General features: G+C 41.6%; 1 protein-coding gene across 1 annotated transcript in view; it reads left to right on the top strand.

Moving 5' to 3' along the window:
• The window catches only part of EBF2 (EBF transcription factor 2), a 201,832-nt gene that overhangs the window by 9,086 nt on the left and 178,811 nt on the right, over positions 1 to 13,935 (top strand). The window contains exon 6 of the mRNA XM_033229095.1: positions 3,123 to 3,191. Within this exon, the coding sequence (XP_033084986.1) occupies positions 3,123 to 3,191 (69 nt within the window). The remainder of the gene's footprint in view (positions 1 to 3,122; positions 3,192 to 13,935) is intronic.

The following is a 13,935-nucleotide window of genomic DNA, read 5'->3' as shown; positions in this document are numbered from 1 at the left end:
ACTACACTGGCACCAGGCTTACATTTTTATCTGTTTTTCTTTTCCTCCAGAGGAAATCCCCATGGAAGGCAGCTGAATTGAGCCGAACAATTTTGCAAACTTACTCAGCCCCCTCAGAATCATTCCTACCCAAACTAAACAGATTGGCACATTCTGACAGTGTGTGCTCTTGTAATTAAATTGTACCTGGCATTGCACACATATTTGGGGTTAGGTTGACATGCTGGTGATGTCAAAGGGGAGAGTCTTGCTTGAAGGTCTGTAGGTAGCTAGCATGTATGGGTCTTTTGAAACTGTGTTGCTAAGAAAAATGGTTTGCCTTAACTGCAAAGGTATTATGTTGACATAAGCAATATTCTAGAAACAGGAAAGGTGGGAGAAATGGGTGGGGGCATAGGGATTTGGGAAGAGAGACAAGGGCTTTAGGAGGTGGGAGAGCAGCTGGCCTGCATTTTTATTGGTGTTAATCTTGGGATGGATTGAAATTTTAAAAGTTAAGACCTAATATAATTTCAAAGGCCAAATATTATTTCAGAAAGTCCCAGTGGCAAAATCTAGTATTTAAGAAAGTTGAGACCATTTTTCTTTTCCTTCCTACTAATTTGATTAAATTTCTTAAAACCTCATTGTGCCCATTTGCTGCAAATGTTTAAGCATCTCTCAAGTATATTTCACTTTCTGAGGATGGTAGACTTATTTACTGGCGAATCCATACCCATGAAAGAGATGGGTTTAAAAGGTTTTAAGATATTTATGTTTAATTCTGTGGAGAACCAGAGAGGGCAAACGAGCCGCAGAGAGCCACAGAGCTAGGACTGGGGCTGGGCATGGTGGCATACGCCTATAATCCTAGCACTTTGGGGGGCCGAGGTGGGCAGATAGCTTGATCCCAGGAGTTCAAGACCAGCCTGGGCAACACAGCAAGACCCTGTCCCTACCAAAATAAAAAATCAAAAATTAGCCAAGTGTGGTGGTATACACCTGTGGTCTCAGCTACATATGGGAGTCTGAGAAAGGAAGATCATTTAAGCCTGGGAGGTTGAGACTGCAGTGAGTCATGATCCTGTCACTGCATTCCAGCCTGAGTAACAAAGGGAAACCCTGTTAAAAAAAAAAAAAAAAAAATCTAAGACTGGGTTGGTGTTAGGTCTTTGGGTTCCTGCTGTCACATGACTTCCCTTTTTTCCTTATGTTATCACCACTTTCAAAGGGTGCTCATAGAATCCCCTAGCCTCATGGACTTAAACCTAGAAGAGACTCTAGAGAGAATCAGATCCAACACTTTCACTTTATTCATAAGAAAGAAAAATCCCAGAGGGGTTAAAGACATATGACTAAATTTGTGAAGCTGGTTGGTGACAGCTTGGACATCAGAACGCTGATTCCGAGTTCAGCAATCTTCCTAAGGTATCGTGTCAAACTTAGGCTACAGAAAAACTACCATGGGAAGGGCAATGCTCACATATAGTTTGGTTGTTGTTAGTGTGCTTACTTCTTAGGCCTATTCTCCAACCAGTATGGATGATAACGATTTTTTTAAAAAGCCATGTCAAGGCTACATCCTTAGCCAGCTATAGTTGATAGTGGACCACGTGCCTGAGATGAGCTGAGAGGTGTTCAGAAGTCTGTACCTCTGATAAGCAGCAGATGGGCTACCTGGTTGTAAGGGAGTGAATTCCCAGTGCTTCTTACCAGCAAGCTTTCTTTGCCCTTCTCACATTGGTCTAGGTATTTTTGAATAGATATTTGGATTGGAGTGTTTTGCTCCCCTCTCAGGTCCTAGGGAGTACTTTCTGTTTGTTGTCATTGCCCCAGGGGATCTTCTTTATCTCCCTCTCAGCTAATCCTATCAGCATTTATTGAGGTCTTTCTACCAGGTACTCAGCACAAGGGGGACATCTTGGGAAACGGAGTTTTCAGAACTGGGACTTACAAACAGTGGGATACCATTTCTGTTTCCGACTTGGTGAAAATTATTGGAGCTATCGTCCTACAGCTCTTTGCCTCATTTTCCTCCTATTTTAAAATGTATACCATAGTTCTGGTCTTCCTTCTTAATCTTTGAAAAATGATGGAAATAAGTGAATGAATAAATGTTTATAAAGTATACCAAGATCTCTGGAGAAAGAAGTTATGTAAATAAGGTTTGCAGTAATCCAGGCAGCCATTTACAGTCTATTTTATATATTTTCCTTCCTCCCCTTTCTTCAAATATTTATTGAGCCGCAAAGACCTAAAATAATCATAAAATCATTGAATATCAATCTGGAAGTGACCTTATTGATCTTAAAATCCAACCTTCTGTGGTTCTGATTACAAATACGGGTCATGGGAAAGTTGAGAATTAGCTTCTAAGTCATAGAGTGAGAGTTTGAGTATATTTTGGCTTCAGGTTAAGTGTTTTTAATTTTTTGTCTTATAAAACATGGTCACAAATCCTGCCCTCAAGCAGCTTATATTTGGGAAGCTACCTTAGATTCATTTTGTTTTTCCTTCAACTTTTATTTTAAGTTCAGGGGCCCATGTGCAGGATGTACAGGTTTGTTACATAGGTAAACGTGCGCCATGGTGGTTTGCTGCACAGATCAACCCATCACCCAGGTATTAAGCCCAGCATCCATTAGCTATTCTTCCTGAGGCTCTCCCTCCCGGCACCACCCCTCTGACAGGCCCCAGTGTGTGTTGTTTCCTCCCAAGACAGATTTATCTTTGTGAATGTTCTTGTGGCCAGGCGCTACAGCTCATGCCAGTAATCCTGGCACTTTGGGAGGCCGAGGTGGGCAGATCTGAGGACAGGAGTTTGAGACCAGCCTGGCCAACATGGTAAAAACCCATCTCTACTAAAAATAAAAAAAATTAGCTGGGCGTGGTGGTGCACACCTGTAGTCCCAGTTAGTCAGGAGGCTGAGGCAGGAGAATTGCTTGAACCCAGGAGGCGGAGGTTGCAGGGAGCCAAGACAGAGCCATTGAGCCACTGCACTCCAGCCCGGTGACAGAGCCAGACACTGTCTGGAGAAAAAACAACAACAACAACAAAACCAGAATGTTCTTGTCATGTGCTCATTGCATTTTCTTGATTTAATAAATTTCGTTCACTCTTTTGGTTCCTTCCCAATCTACAGTCGATGCTGCGAAAAGAAAAGCTGTGGAAACCGAAATGAGACTCCATCGGACCCGGTCATAATTGACAGGTAGGGGGAAAAAGTGATTTTTCAATCATTTGTGGTTCCTTTTCTTCATGAACCTTTTGAGTACTGATCCATGGAGCTTTGCTGTCAGGTTGGTTTCACGTTATTTCAAGACACTAAACTCATCAACAAGGGCCTTCTCATGCTGGCCTTTCTTGCAAGAAGCTGGAATCTTCCTTTGGAACACGTTTCTCTAAACCTGTGGCGGAGTTTCTTCCAGGTGCACCAGCTTCAGCCTAAGAAGTAGTATGTGTGGTGCAGGATATAAGCAATGGCGCCTCTCCTCTCGGGCAGAGTATGGTCTCAATCAGTTTTCTAGAAGAGGCAGTATGCCCCAAGTTAAGTGGCACCCGCTTCATTATTCTCCATGATTGCTGTTTGGCTGGAAGATTATCAATTTAGATTATGGTTTAAGGGATACGACAAGCTCTCTGTTGCATTGAGGGAGATTCCTTTCTACTACAGAGGATTGCATTCTGGGTCCTATGTTGTATTCAGAATGGGAAAGTTTCTTTGGGACAAGACACTAATTCACTGAAATGTGATTTAGGCATCCTCAGCTGTCTGTTTTTGTGATTGGAAACAGAACTTACAAACCAATGAAGAAATACCAAATTAACTTCCAGCAATCATGTAATTTTTAAGAAACCCCATATTCCCACCCCTAATTTTTTTCTCTTTCGTTAAAAAACAGAATAATTCCCTATTGCTTCTTTCTTTGGGTTTTCACATTTCTAGCCAGGTCCTGAAATGGATTGGAGAGACCACAGTCTCCAAAGTTGTTATTCCAATATTCCAACGAATTCTCAGTTGAGAGAATGGAACCTCTGGCATTCTTCCCAGAAAGCCTGCTTGCTTTCTTAGTGGAAAGTATAGCATAGCCTAGGAACTGAGGAGACTGGAATTCTGATCTTGTCCTAGCTTCTGACCTTGGACAAAGCACTCAGCATCTCTGTTCTTCAATAATGTAATGATGGGTTAGGGAGTGCTGTCACTACTGTAGGCTTCAAGAGGCTACTGAAATATCAATGGCAGCTTTGCAGTGTTCTCTGAGATGCTTGAAGAGGATGATAGGCAGATATAAAACGTTTGTTGGATATGTATAGTGTCTTTGCCATTTTAGAAGTTTCCAATGAGCTGCATTTTAGCGAGCTATTGGGGTCGCTCTGGTCTTTCTGAAAGTACAGAGAAGCTTAAATATAGAGAGTTGCAAGGACTATTTGGAGTCAGTCATCTTCCTCATCTTATAGATGAAAAGTCTGAACCCTGAGTGGTGGCATGACTTGCCCGTGGTTGCGCAGCTGGTTGGGCAGAACTGGCACTAGAACACAGCTGTCTTTACTTCCAGGCTGGGTGCCATGGCTCATGCCTGCAATCCCAGCACTTTGGGAGACCAAGGTGGGCAGATCACTTGAGGTTGGAGGTTTATGACCAGCCTGGTCAGCACAATGGAACCCTGTCTTTACTAAAAATACAAAAATTAGTCAGGCATGGTGGCACATACCTGTAATCCCAGCTACTTGGGAGGCTGAGGCAGGAGAATTGCTTGGACCCAGGAGGCAGAGATTGCAGTGAGCCAAGATCATGCCACTGCACTCCAGCCTGGGTGACAGAGAGAGACAGTGAGACTCTGTTTCAAAAAAAAAAAAAAAAAAAAAAAAAAGAACACAGCTCAGCTGTCCTTACTTCCAGACTGTGCTCTCTCCATGGCCACAACCTCGTTCTCCCAGCACTTTTTCTGTACTGATGAGTTGGATCTGTTCATTTCTGTTTCCCAGGGATTCTCTGGGAGACTGGAGGCATATGAGAGCAGCCTAGACCCTGTCCTTTCCGGCCTGTGGACTGAGCTCACTAATCTTCATATAGTCTTTTCTACTATCTTTAGCTTCTCTTTTAAGAAGGTACTCTAATCTCATGACTGTTACATCCTTTTTTGCAATAAACACCCTGTAAACCAGCTTTAGATGTGTTTGCAAACCTGTAAATACTCACCTGAACTTTGCTTCTCATACGTACACACCTTAATGGCTCTGCACTAAGCAGGAGCTCCTACTTTAAAGAACTACATCTAACTGCATTCACCGATAAAGTTGAATATGCTCATGTTTTCTTCCTGTATAATACACACACCACATGAACAAAAGAAAGTATCTTTGCATCTATAGAAAGAAAAGATTTTCATGTTAGGCGCCTTCATAGTTTGTGCTAGCGTGCTTTAAATTCTTCTGAGAAAGTAGAAATTGTATCTTGGCTGTGGATTACGAGTTTTATGTGACTGTGGCCTTTATTTTTACTATCCTATGCACAACAAAATAGCCCAGTGATGTCTCTGCATCACTCGATACATGCGTTACTTCCTAAATGTTGCATGTCAACACATGGAAACATACATACCAAAGGGTACTATAAATTGTCCAGTATCAGGTTTTAAGGAAGTCCACTTTACTATAAACAGATGCATTTGTTTAGTTTGCTTATGGTAGGGCTTTTGTTTGAAGATAACTGTTCTCTCACTGAAACCTTGTCTTATCGCTCCTGAATGTCTTTTGGGTTTACCTTAGCCTTCTTGCCTTCATTTTCAGAAGTAAAATGGCGTGAAGCAACCTGAGCACCATAGTGGGATCCCATCTTTACAGAAACTAAAAAGGTGAGCCAGGTGTGGTAGTGCACACCTGTGGCCCTAGCTACTTGGGAGGCTGAGGTAGGAGGATCACTTAGGCCCAGGAGGTGGAGGCTGCAGAGAACTGTGATCATGCCACTGCACTCCAGCCTGGATGACAGAGCGAGACCTGTCTCAATAAATAAATAAATAAATAAATAAATTTATTTATTTAAAAAAAGAGATAAAAGGCATGAAGTCAGGTTTCCATTTGTTGAAGGTGGGAATGGTGTTCACAGTATCCACCGGCTTGGATCAGCCTTGCATCTGGTCTCTGCGTCCATCTGCCAACTCAGTGAGTTCCCTCACAAGCCCCAAATGGGTGCAAAGTAGTCTATTTTGGATTTCCTCTGCGTAAATATAGAATTCTGTTCTTTGCCCTTGTTCCTATAATGCCAACTAATTATCTCCTCCCCCTTCTCACCTAACCTCACCAGATGCAGTTAATTTACACTGTCTGTCTTCACATTTCCTCACACAACAGGCACGCTCCACTCTGGCTCAGAAGAATTCTGTTTATTCCCTTGAAATGTGCATGTTCCGGGGAGAGGGAGAAGATGGTTCCCCAACTTTTCACCACCAAGGACCCCTTAAGCTTCCTCCTTGGTGAACACAGGGTTTTGCAGGACTTTGCCTTCCAAACTACTATGGACAAGTAATAATGCAGTTATAATTCCATTTTTATTAATCAAAAACATATAACAAAATGGGAAGGAAAAACATCTCCTCTCAGAAATACCCTTGATACCGTCAGTGGCCAATTAAGAGTTTTTGATTGGGGTGAGATAACCAGTGTAACCACACTGACTTGGGAGGCTTACAGCTCAAACACAAAACAACTTGACTTTCTGGTGAGGCCATGTGACCATATCCCGGCAGATCTTCTGTTTCCAATAGGCTGTTTGAAATATGAAAAATCACTTTGACTACTTTGTGGCCCTTTAATTGAAAACCATTGGAGTTTACAATAGGCGATCCCCCATTAAGGACTTAGTTCTCCATTTCTCAAGACTTAGCCCCAGACTTGGAGTTTTTTCCCCAATACTAAATTTATTTCCTGCCTTAATCTCTCTCTAGAAACATAAATTTATTTTCTATTTTCAGTTTTTTGTTTTTTATTTCAGTATGCTTGTGTGAATTCTTGGGCAACTATGCCCCTCTCCAAAAGGCCAGGCCAAAACACAGTGCAGCAGGACTTGCTGCTGAATCAAGGGTCTCCTGATTAATTTTTAGTGTAGAAATCCAAAGTCCCCATTAGGGGAAAAAAATCCCCAAAACAGAACAGAACAAAACAGAAACAATAATGAAACATCATCCTTACTGTGGTCTTCAGCTGAGCTCTTGTCTATAAAGGCCTGTGTGGTAAATAAAAATAAAAGGCTCAAATGGATTTGCATTTGTGTTTCGGAGGGAAGCCCTAATTCAAACTTGGTTGTTATGGACTGTGTTCTCTTCAGACTCTCTTCTCTATCTGGAAGGTTCTCTGATGATCCGGTGAGCCACTGGGGGGCTCAGGATAATCTGGTGATCTGTGAGAAGAGGACTTTAGGGATACTCTGACTAATGTGGGAGAAGGAAGATGAGTCCCTATTGTTCCTGTCCTTGTCAACCCCATAAAAAGTCAGATGGATAGAGAGGGCAAGAATTTATTTTGAATCTTTGTAGGCTACCCATGTGTGTACTGGTAGGGTATTTTCTAGTAAATAGATAAAAAGGAAATCCAACCTATTTCTCACACACTAAGTATCCCAGTCTTTTGTCCCTGGACATTGGTCTCATGTATTTCTGAGCTCTGTTTCCAGGAGGACCATTTTAAGCGTTGATGTGTTTTTGTTTATTTTCTTTCTTGAGAAATCAACCAAACAACAGAATAACCTTCATTCAAAAGGTTTATTCAAAAAGATCTGAATAAACTGAGGTTTAGCTGCCCATGAAGGGATTTCCTGACACTATTTTCTTTTTCTTTTGAATTAATTATGGTAAAATACATATAAAATTTACCATCAGTCATTTTAAGTGTGTAGTTCAGTGGCATTAAATACATTCACATTGTTGTGCAACTATCACCACCATTCATTTATATAATTCTTTTCATTTTGCAAAACTAAAACTCTACCCACTGAACAATTCCCCACTACCCCTCTCCTACCTGCACCCTCAAGCACATGGAAACCACCATTGTATTTAATGTCTCTATGAAGTTGACTACTCTAGACAACTCACGTAAATGGAACCAGGTAGTATTTATCTTTTGGTTTCTGGCTTATTTCACTTAGCATCACCTCAAGGGCTCTCCATGTTGTAGCCTGTGTCAGAATATCCTTCCTTTTAAAGGCTGAATGATATTCCATCGTATGGATGAACCACATTTTGTCTATTCATCTGGCAGTGGGTTGCTTTGACCTTTTGGCTACTGGAAATAATGTTGCTGTGGACATGAGTATCTGTTTGCGTCTCTGCTTTCAATTCTTTGGGGAATATACGCAGAAGTGGAATTGCTGGACTATGGTAATTACATTTTCATTTTCAAAAGGAACTTCCATATTGTTTTCTACAGCAGCTGCACTATTTTACGTTGCCACCGGTGTAAAATACCACTGCTATTCTACATTGCTGCCAATGTAAAAGAGTACAGTTGCTGTAGAAAACAATATGGAAGTTCCTTATTGTTCTTCCATATTGTGCATAAGCACAAGCAAGGCTTCCACATTCTCCACATCCTTACCAATACTTGCTTTTTAAAAAATTAAAAAAAAATTTTTTTGATAGTAGTCATCCTGACGGGTATGACTCTTGTTTTTAATGATGTTTTCCTCTTCCACCATCTTGGTGTGGGCATTGTCATCTGCTGGTCTCATCTTTGCTCCAGGCTTGTCATTGGCCCTTCTCCTGCTGTGTAACACAGTCTCTTCCTGCCTCTCTCTGCTTCATGGAGTACCTTGTTCTACTGAAGCATACGTTTGGATCTACTTTCCCCTGGGGCGTACTTGTTCTTCCTCTCTCTGAAGTGCAATTTGTGGGATGGAAACTTTTAGAGAATCACTGCAGAGATGGAATTTTGGTAGTAGTTGGAGGTGAGCTGCAGGTGAGATTTATATCTACAAGGTGACCTGTGTCTGCAAGGTGACCATTACCTCCCTTTCCTCCGAAATGGGCAAACCAGATATATCAATAGTGTTATCTCCTGAGTGAAGACTTCTGGCTCTGAGAAGGATAGATAAAACCAATAATAACGTTTATCTAACAGTTAATTGGCACTTATTGTATGCTGGGCATTGTGCTATGACATTTGTGCTAGTAAAATAATCTGAATTCTCAAGGTTGATGAAAGTCTCAACTTTGAAGGAAGGATCAGCCTTAAGGAGTTATGTCACTCAGCCAAGGTCACATAGTCAGTTTGCCTGTGAAAGTGGAATTTAGTCAATAGGTAGAAATTACAGAGAGGAAGATTTTGGTATAATAGGAAGAAACACTGCAGAGTTAAGAGCTGTGAAGATGGAAGGGCCTGGTGTGTGTGATCTGGAAGAACTGATAGGAACACTGGAGGGGGAATCTGTTATTGTAGAAGGAGAGGGCCCTGTTGGCCCCTGAAGTAGCATTTAACTTGAGATTGTGTGAGTCACATTCAGTGATGTGACAGATTTGACAGAATGTCAGTCCTTGGTGTGACTGAGGAGTGGGTAGTGCAGTGCAGCAAAAAGGACCTTGGATTAGGACCAGGAGACCTGTGTTGGGCCCCAGAACATTCACTAGTTAGCTGTCTAATGTTACAGAGGTTTCCACTGTAACATCTGTTTCTCACTTGTGCCTCAGTTTCCCTATTTGTAAAATGAAGTGCCTTGGGTTCATGGTTGACTAATATATTACCTCCCAGTTCTACTTTCTCTGATTCTTGCTGAGGCCTCAAGTTGGGGGTCAGGTGTGCTAATTCATCCCTGCTCCTCAATAATTTACTGGAGTTATTAATATATGTGTCTTCTCTGTCCAGACTCTTCATCTCCAGTATGGGAGAACCCAGCACTGTGAAGAGCTCACAGAAACCTGGCCTCAGGCTATTAAAAACAATTTTTTTTTGAGACAGGGTCTTGCTCTGTTGCCCAGGCTGGAATGCAGTGGTGCAGTCATAGCTCACTTCAGTCTCAAACTCCTGGGCTTATGTAATCCTCCCGCCTCATCCTCCCAAGTAGCTGGGACTACAGATGTGCCACGATGCCTGGCTATCTTTTAAATTTTATTTTTTTTATAGAGACAGGGTCAGTCTCTGTGCCCAATCTGGGTCTCAGGAATTCCTGGCCTCAAATGATCCTACTACCTCAGCCTTCCAAAGTGTTGGGATTACTGGTGTGGGCCGCTGCACGCAATGTATTTTTTTTTTTAAGTGAAAATTTCATTCTCTCAGGGAGGGTTTAGATTTTCTCAGTAAAAACCACAGATGATTTATCCAATGTGAATGCATCATTCTTTCATGATCTCATTCCGTTGTTTCCTAGCAAAACCATTGTTAGTTTCTTGGCCATTTCAGGGAATTACAGGTAAGATAAAGGACTCTGTAGCTGGGAAAGAGTGTCTCTATGGATTGAAGCTCTTCACTGGAGGACACTGGAGCCAAGTGGTAAAAAAGAAACAAAATTTTATTCGAGAAAATGACTCTCCTCCTCATGATTGCAGAGGTGGTGCTGGGAAGTTCACTCAAGTAATTGGGTTAGTGTTTAAGAATTACACTTATTCTGCTTGCCTGGCCAGCTTCCTGACACTGGAGCTTTAGGATTTGAGGCAAACTAGCTTAGTCGTGTATAAATGGGCTCGTTCCCTCATTTATTCACTTGCTAAGTCCTTGTGTTGTTCAGTCATCAGGCAAAAAATATTTGTGAATGGCAGTGAGAGATCAGGGAATACAACAGGCATGGTTCCCGCTCTTACGGAGCATACAGCATAATAAGTACCCAAATAAATACATGGAGCATACAGCGTAAATAAGCACCCAATAAATACACATTCACAAAATACAAAAAGTGCTCCGAAGACTAGGTCAATGGATGGTAGTTGGGTCCCAACATTCTTTCTCTGTGAATCCCCCTGTCCAGAACACAGATCTTGAATTTTTCCTCTTTTCTCCCTTTGTATACACTATTTCCACCTGGAATACCCACCCCAAGCACTCTGCCAATATAAATCCTATCCCTTTTTCAAGACCTAGTTCAGATTCTACTTCTTCAAAGATATTAATTCTTGCAGTGAAAGTCTTTTTCCTTGACCCTTATCACAAACACTTACTCTTGTTCAGGGGTATGAGCATTATTTATTTATTTTACCTATTTTGTGCTTGCTTTACATTTCCAATTGTATTATAATTCTTAGATATCAGACATCACATGCCATTTAAATCTTGACGCCAATATTTGTTAGCTTTGTGATGGTGTTAATAATACCTCTCTCCTTGAGGAGTTGTGCTACATACATTAATGTAAGGTGCCCACATAGTGCATGATACAACAGATGCTTTAAAAAAAAGTCAGTGCAATTATCCTGTATCTCACGTTGCGTCTTTGCAGTGGCTTGGATGCTACAGACACTCCATAGATATTAATTCACAGATTAATCTCTGACTGCCAAGCATTGAAGAGTTTGGGTGATTAAGTCTACTGCCAGTTCATATAGGACCATTCCTGTGACTTCCTGCATTCTACAACCTCTTAGTGGTCTTATGTCCAGTGGCAGATAGGTACAGAACAGGCCCAAGAACAGGTATCTAGGGTTGTAAAGCAGAATGAAATTCTTACTTATATTTAGTAAATATTTATCAAAGGCCTATTGTGTCATGGACCTTGCAGGGGGTCTTAGGGATAATAATATTGCGTAAACAGAAACTTTTCCCATTAAGAGCTTGGGGTTTATATGGAAAAACAAAGGAGGTGCAGATATGAATATGATGCTATGCAAAATGCAAAAAGTACCATAAAAGAGATAAGAGGATAAACACTCTGGAAGATCTGAAGTGCAGAGATAATTTCCATCGTGGCAGAGATAGGTGGGGTGATGGCTATACCTTAAATGTTTACAAATTGGGGCAGAATGGCCTTCTAGGAAGAAAGTGTTTTGGAAAAGGCACCTGAAAAGGAAAGAATTTCCTAAACCTGCACATAGTTTTAGAGGTACATGGGTACGTGTGAAGGGAGAAAGTAAGAGAATTTGGAGAGAGTATTTGGGCCCAGATTTTGGAGGACTTTATATGCCCATACAAAAGTATTTTGACATTACTTTGTTGGTGATGGAAGATGTAGAAGGATTTTGAGTTGTGCCATTTCATGATCAGGCTGGTATTTTGGAGAGAGAACTTTGAAGATGGATTGGAAAATGGAGAATGAAGTAGGGGAACCTGCTAAAAAGTTTTTTCCCTGCCAGATACTCTGGTATCAGTTACTGGAGGGAAAAGGTCCTTTTTCTCACCTCTTTACAGCCTGCTTCCCCCCCGCCGCCAGTACACTCACCACTCCAAAGCTTTTGCTGATGTTGCCACTTGTCCCCATGAGTACACGTCTTCTTTGTTCACTGGGAAGCTCAGATTCATTGCAGGGAACTGCTGTTATACCATCTGGCAATCTGTGAATTTTTTAGTAGCCTGGATGTTTGTGAGAAAGCAGAAACTCAGGCCAGAATCCAAACCATTTATAAGTAATTCTTTAGAAAAGAGGCAGAAAGATGAAAACCAACTCACCATGACTGGCATTCTCTCATTCAAAGCGCTTGCCCAAGACCTCTGGATCCATTCCCAGTGAAAATCCGAGGACCAATTGGATGTACAACGTTACTAGAACAGATGACGCCATGCTTCAACTTCCAGCTTCTTCCTTATAAAATTGTGTAGTGTGATTAAATAGCAGATTTGCTAGGAAGTAGATGAGTCGAGGAGCAGAAGAACAGTACTCTAAAATTGTGCTATGCTGGAAATAAGAAGTAGGTATTTGTTTTTAGAATAGGCATCTCTTTGCAAACTTATCCAGCTGGCTTTAGGAGGAACAAAGGTCCTGGAGCCTGGGAAAGATTAGGATAAGACTATATATTTATCCAAAGAGGACCTCCCAAAACCGCCAGTTATTATCTTTCTTCTTCTATTGGAGTGAACAGGGCTGGATAAGTTCTTTGGGTCTATTTTTGACCCAGCTAAGAGACTGGCATGTCAAATGGCTGGGAAATGAGACCTGTATACCAAGGAGAGAAGGAAGTTATCCACAGATGATTCACAGATTTAGGATTCTACCCACTAGGGATTGACTAGATGATTTGTTCGCAAATTAGAATCTTGTCAGAATTGTTCTTTGTTGCTGTCTTCTACACATTGACCTAGAGTTGCAATCGGAGGGGACATTTGATCAGAAAGAGAAGTAGCTGAGTGATGAGAGGCTCCAAGCTTGTCAGCCAGCCTAGACCAAAGCTTATAAGGAGTCAGCATTTCATCATTCTGGACTGGGTCATTGATGAAATGGTTGTCCTCCAAGAAGTTTTGTTCTAAACTCAAAATTTCCAGTGAAGGCAAACTTTCCTGGTCGTCTCGAGACCACCAAGGAGCAGGAGCTGGTGAGAAATGCAGCCAGCCGCTGTCCCCATTTAACAAGAGCCTTTGAGATGGAAATAAGGGGAGAAATTCCTAACTCTACTGACGTGATGACAGAAATGGAGGAATTTGCAGAGATGGAACCAACACTTTGGGACTAGTATCTTAAAAAGCCGCTAAGTAGCCAGGACTTTTAAAACAGAGAACTCTCAAGATGGCAGTGAGATGAGGGCTGGGGCTATTTGTCTCTGAATGCTGCTACTTCCATGTAGCCCCTCCAAAAAAGCCCCATGGTGGGTCTCTATGGAGATAAATGGTGAGCTGTTTTGGTGCTTTATGCACAATTGTACAGGACGTTCTTCTAATTAATTGAAAGCCATGCGCACAATTTATTTTAGCTACAGACTGGAAATACTATCCCACATTACATAGTAGAAAACCCAATTGAAGATCAACAATTTCAGGAGCTGTGTAGCTGGTCAAAGACTCAGCTAGGATAAGAGACAAAGTCTCCAGCTCCCAGAACAAAACTGGGG

The sequence above is a fragment of the Trachypithecus francoisi genome, unplaced genomic scaffold (genome assembly GCF_009764315.1).
Source record: "Trachypithecus francoisi isolate TF-2019V2 unplaced genomic scaffold, Tfra_2.0 Contig01440, whole genome shotgun sequence".
Taxonomy (NCBI): domain Eukaryota; kingdom Metazoa; phylum Chordata; class Mammalia; order Primates; family Cercopithecidae; genus Trachypithecus; species Trachypithecus francoisi.
This window is presented reverse-complemented; position numbering and strand designations above follow the sequence as displayed.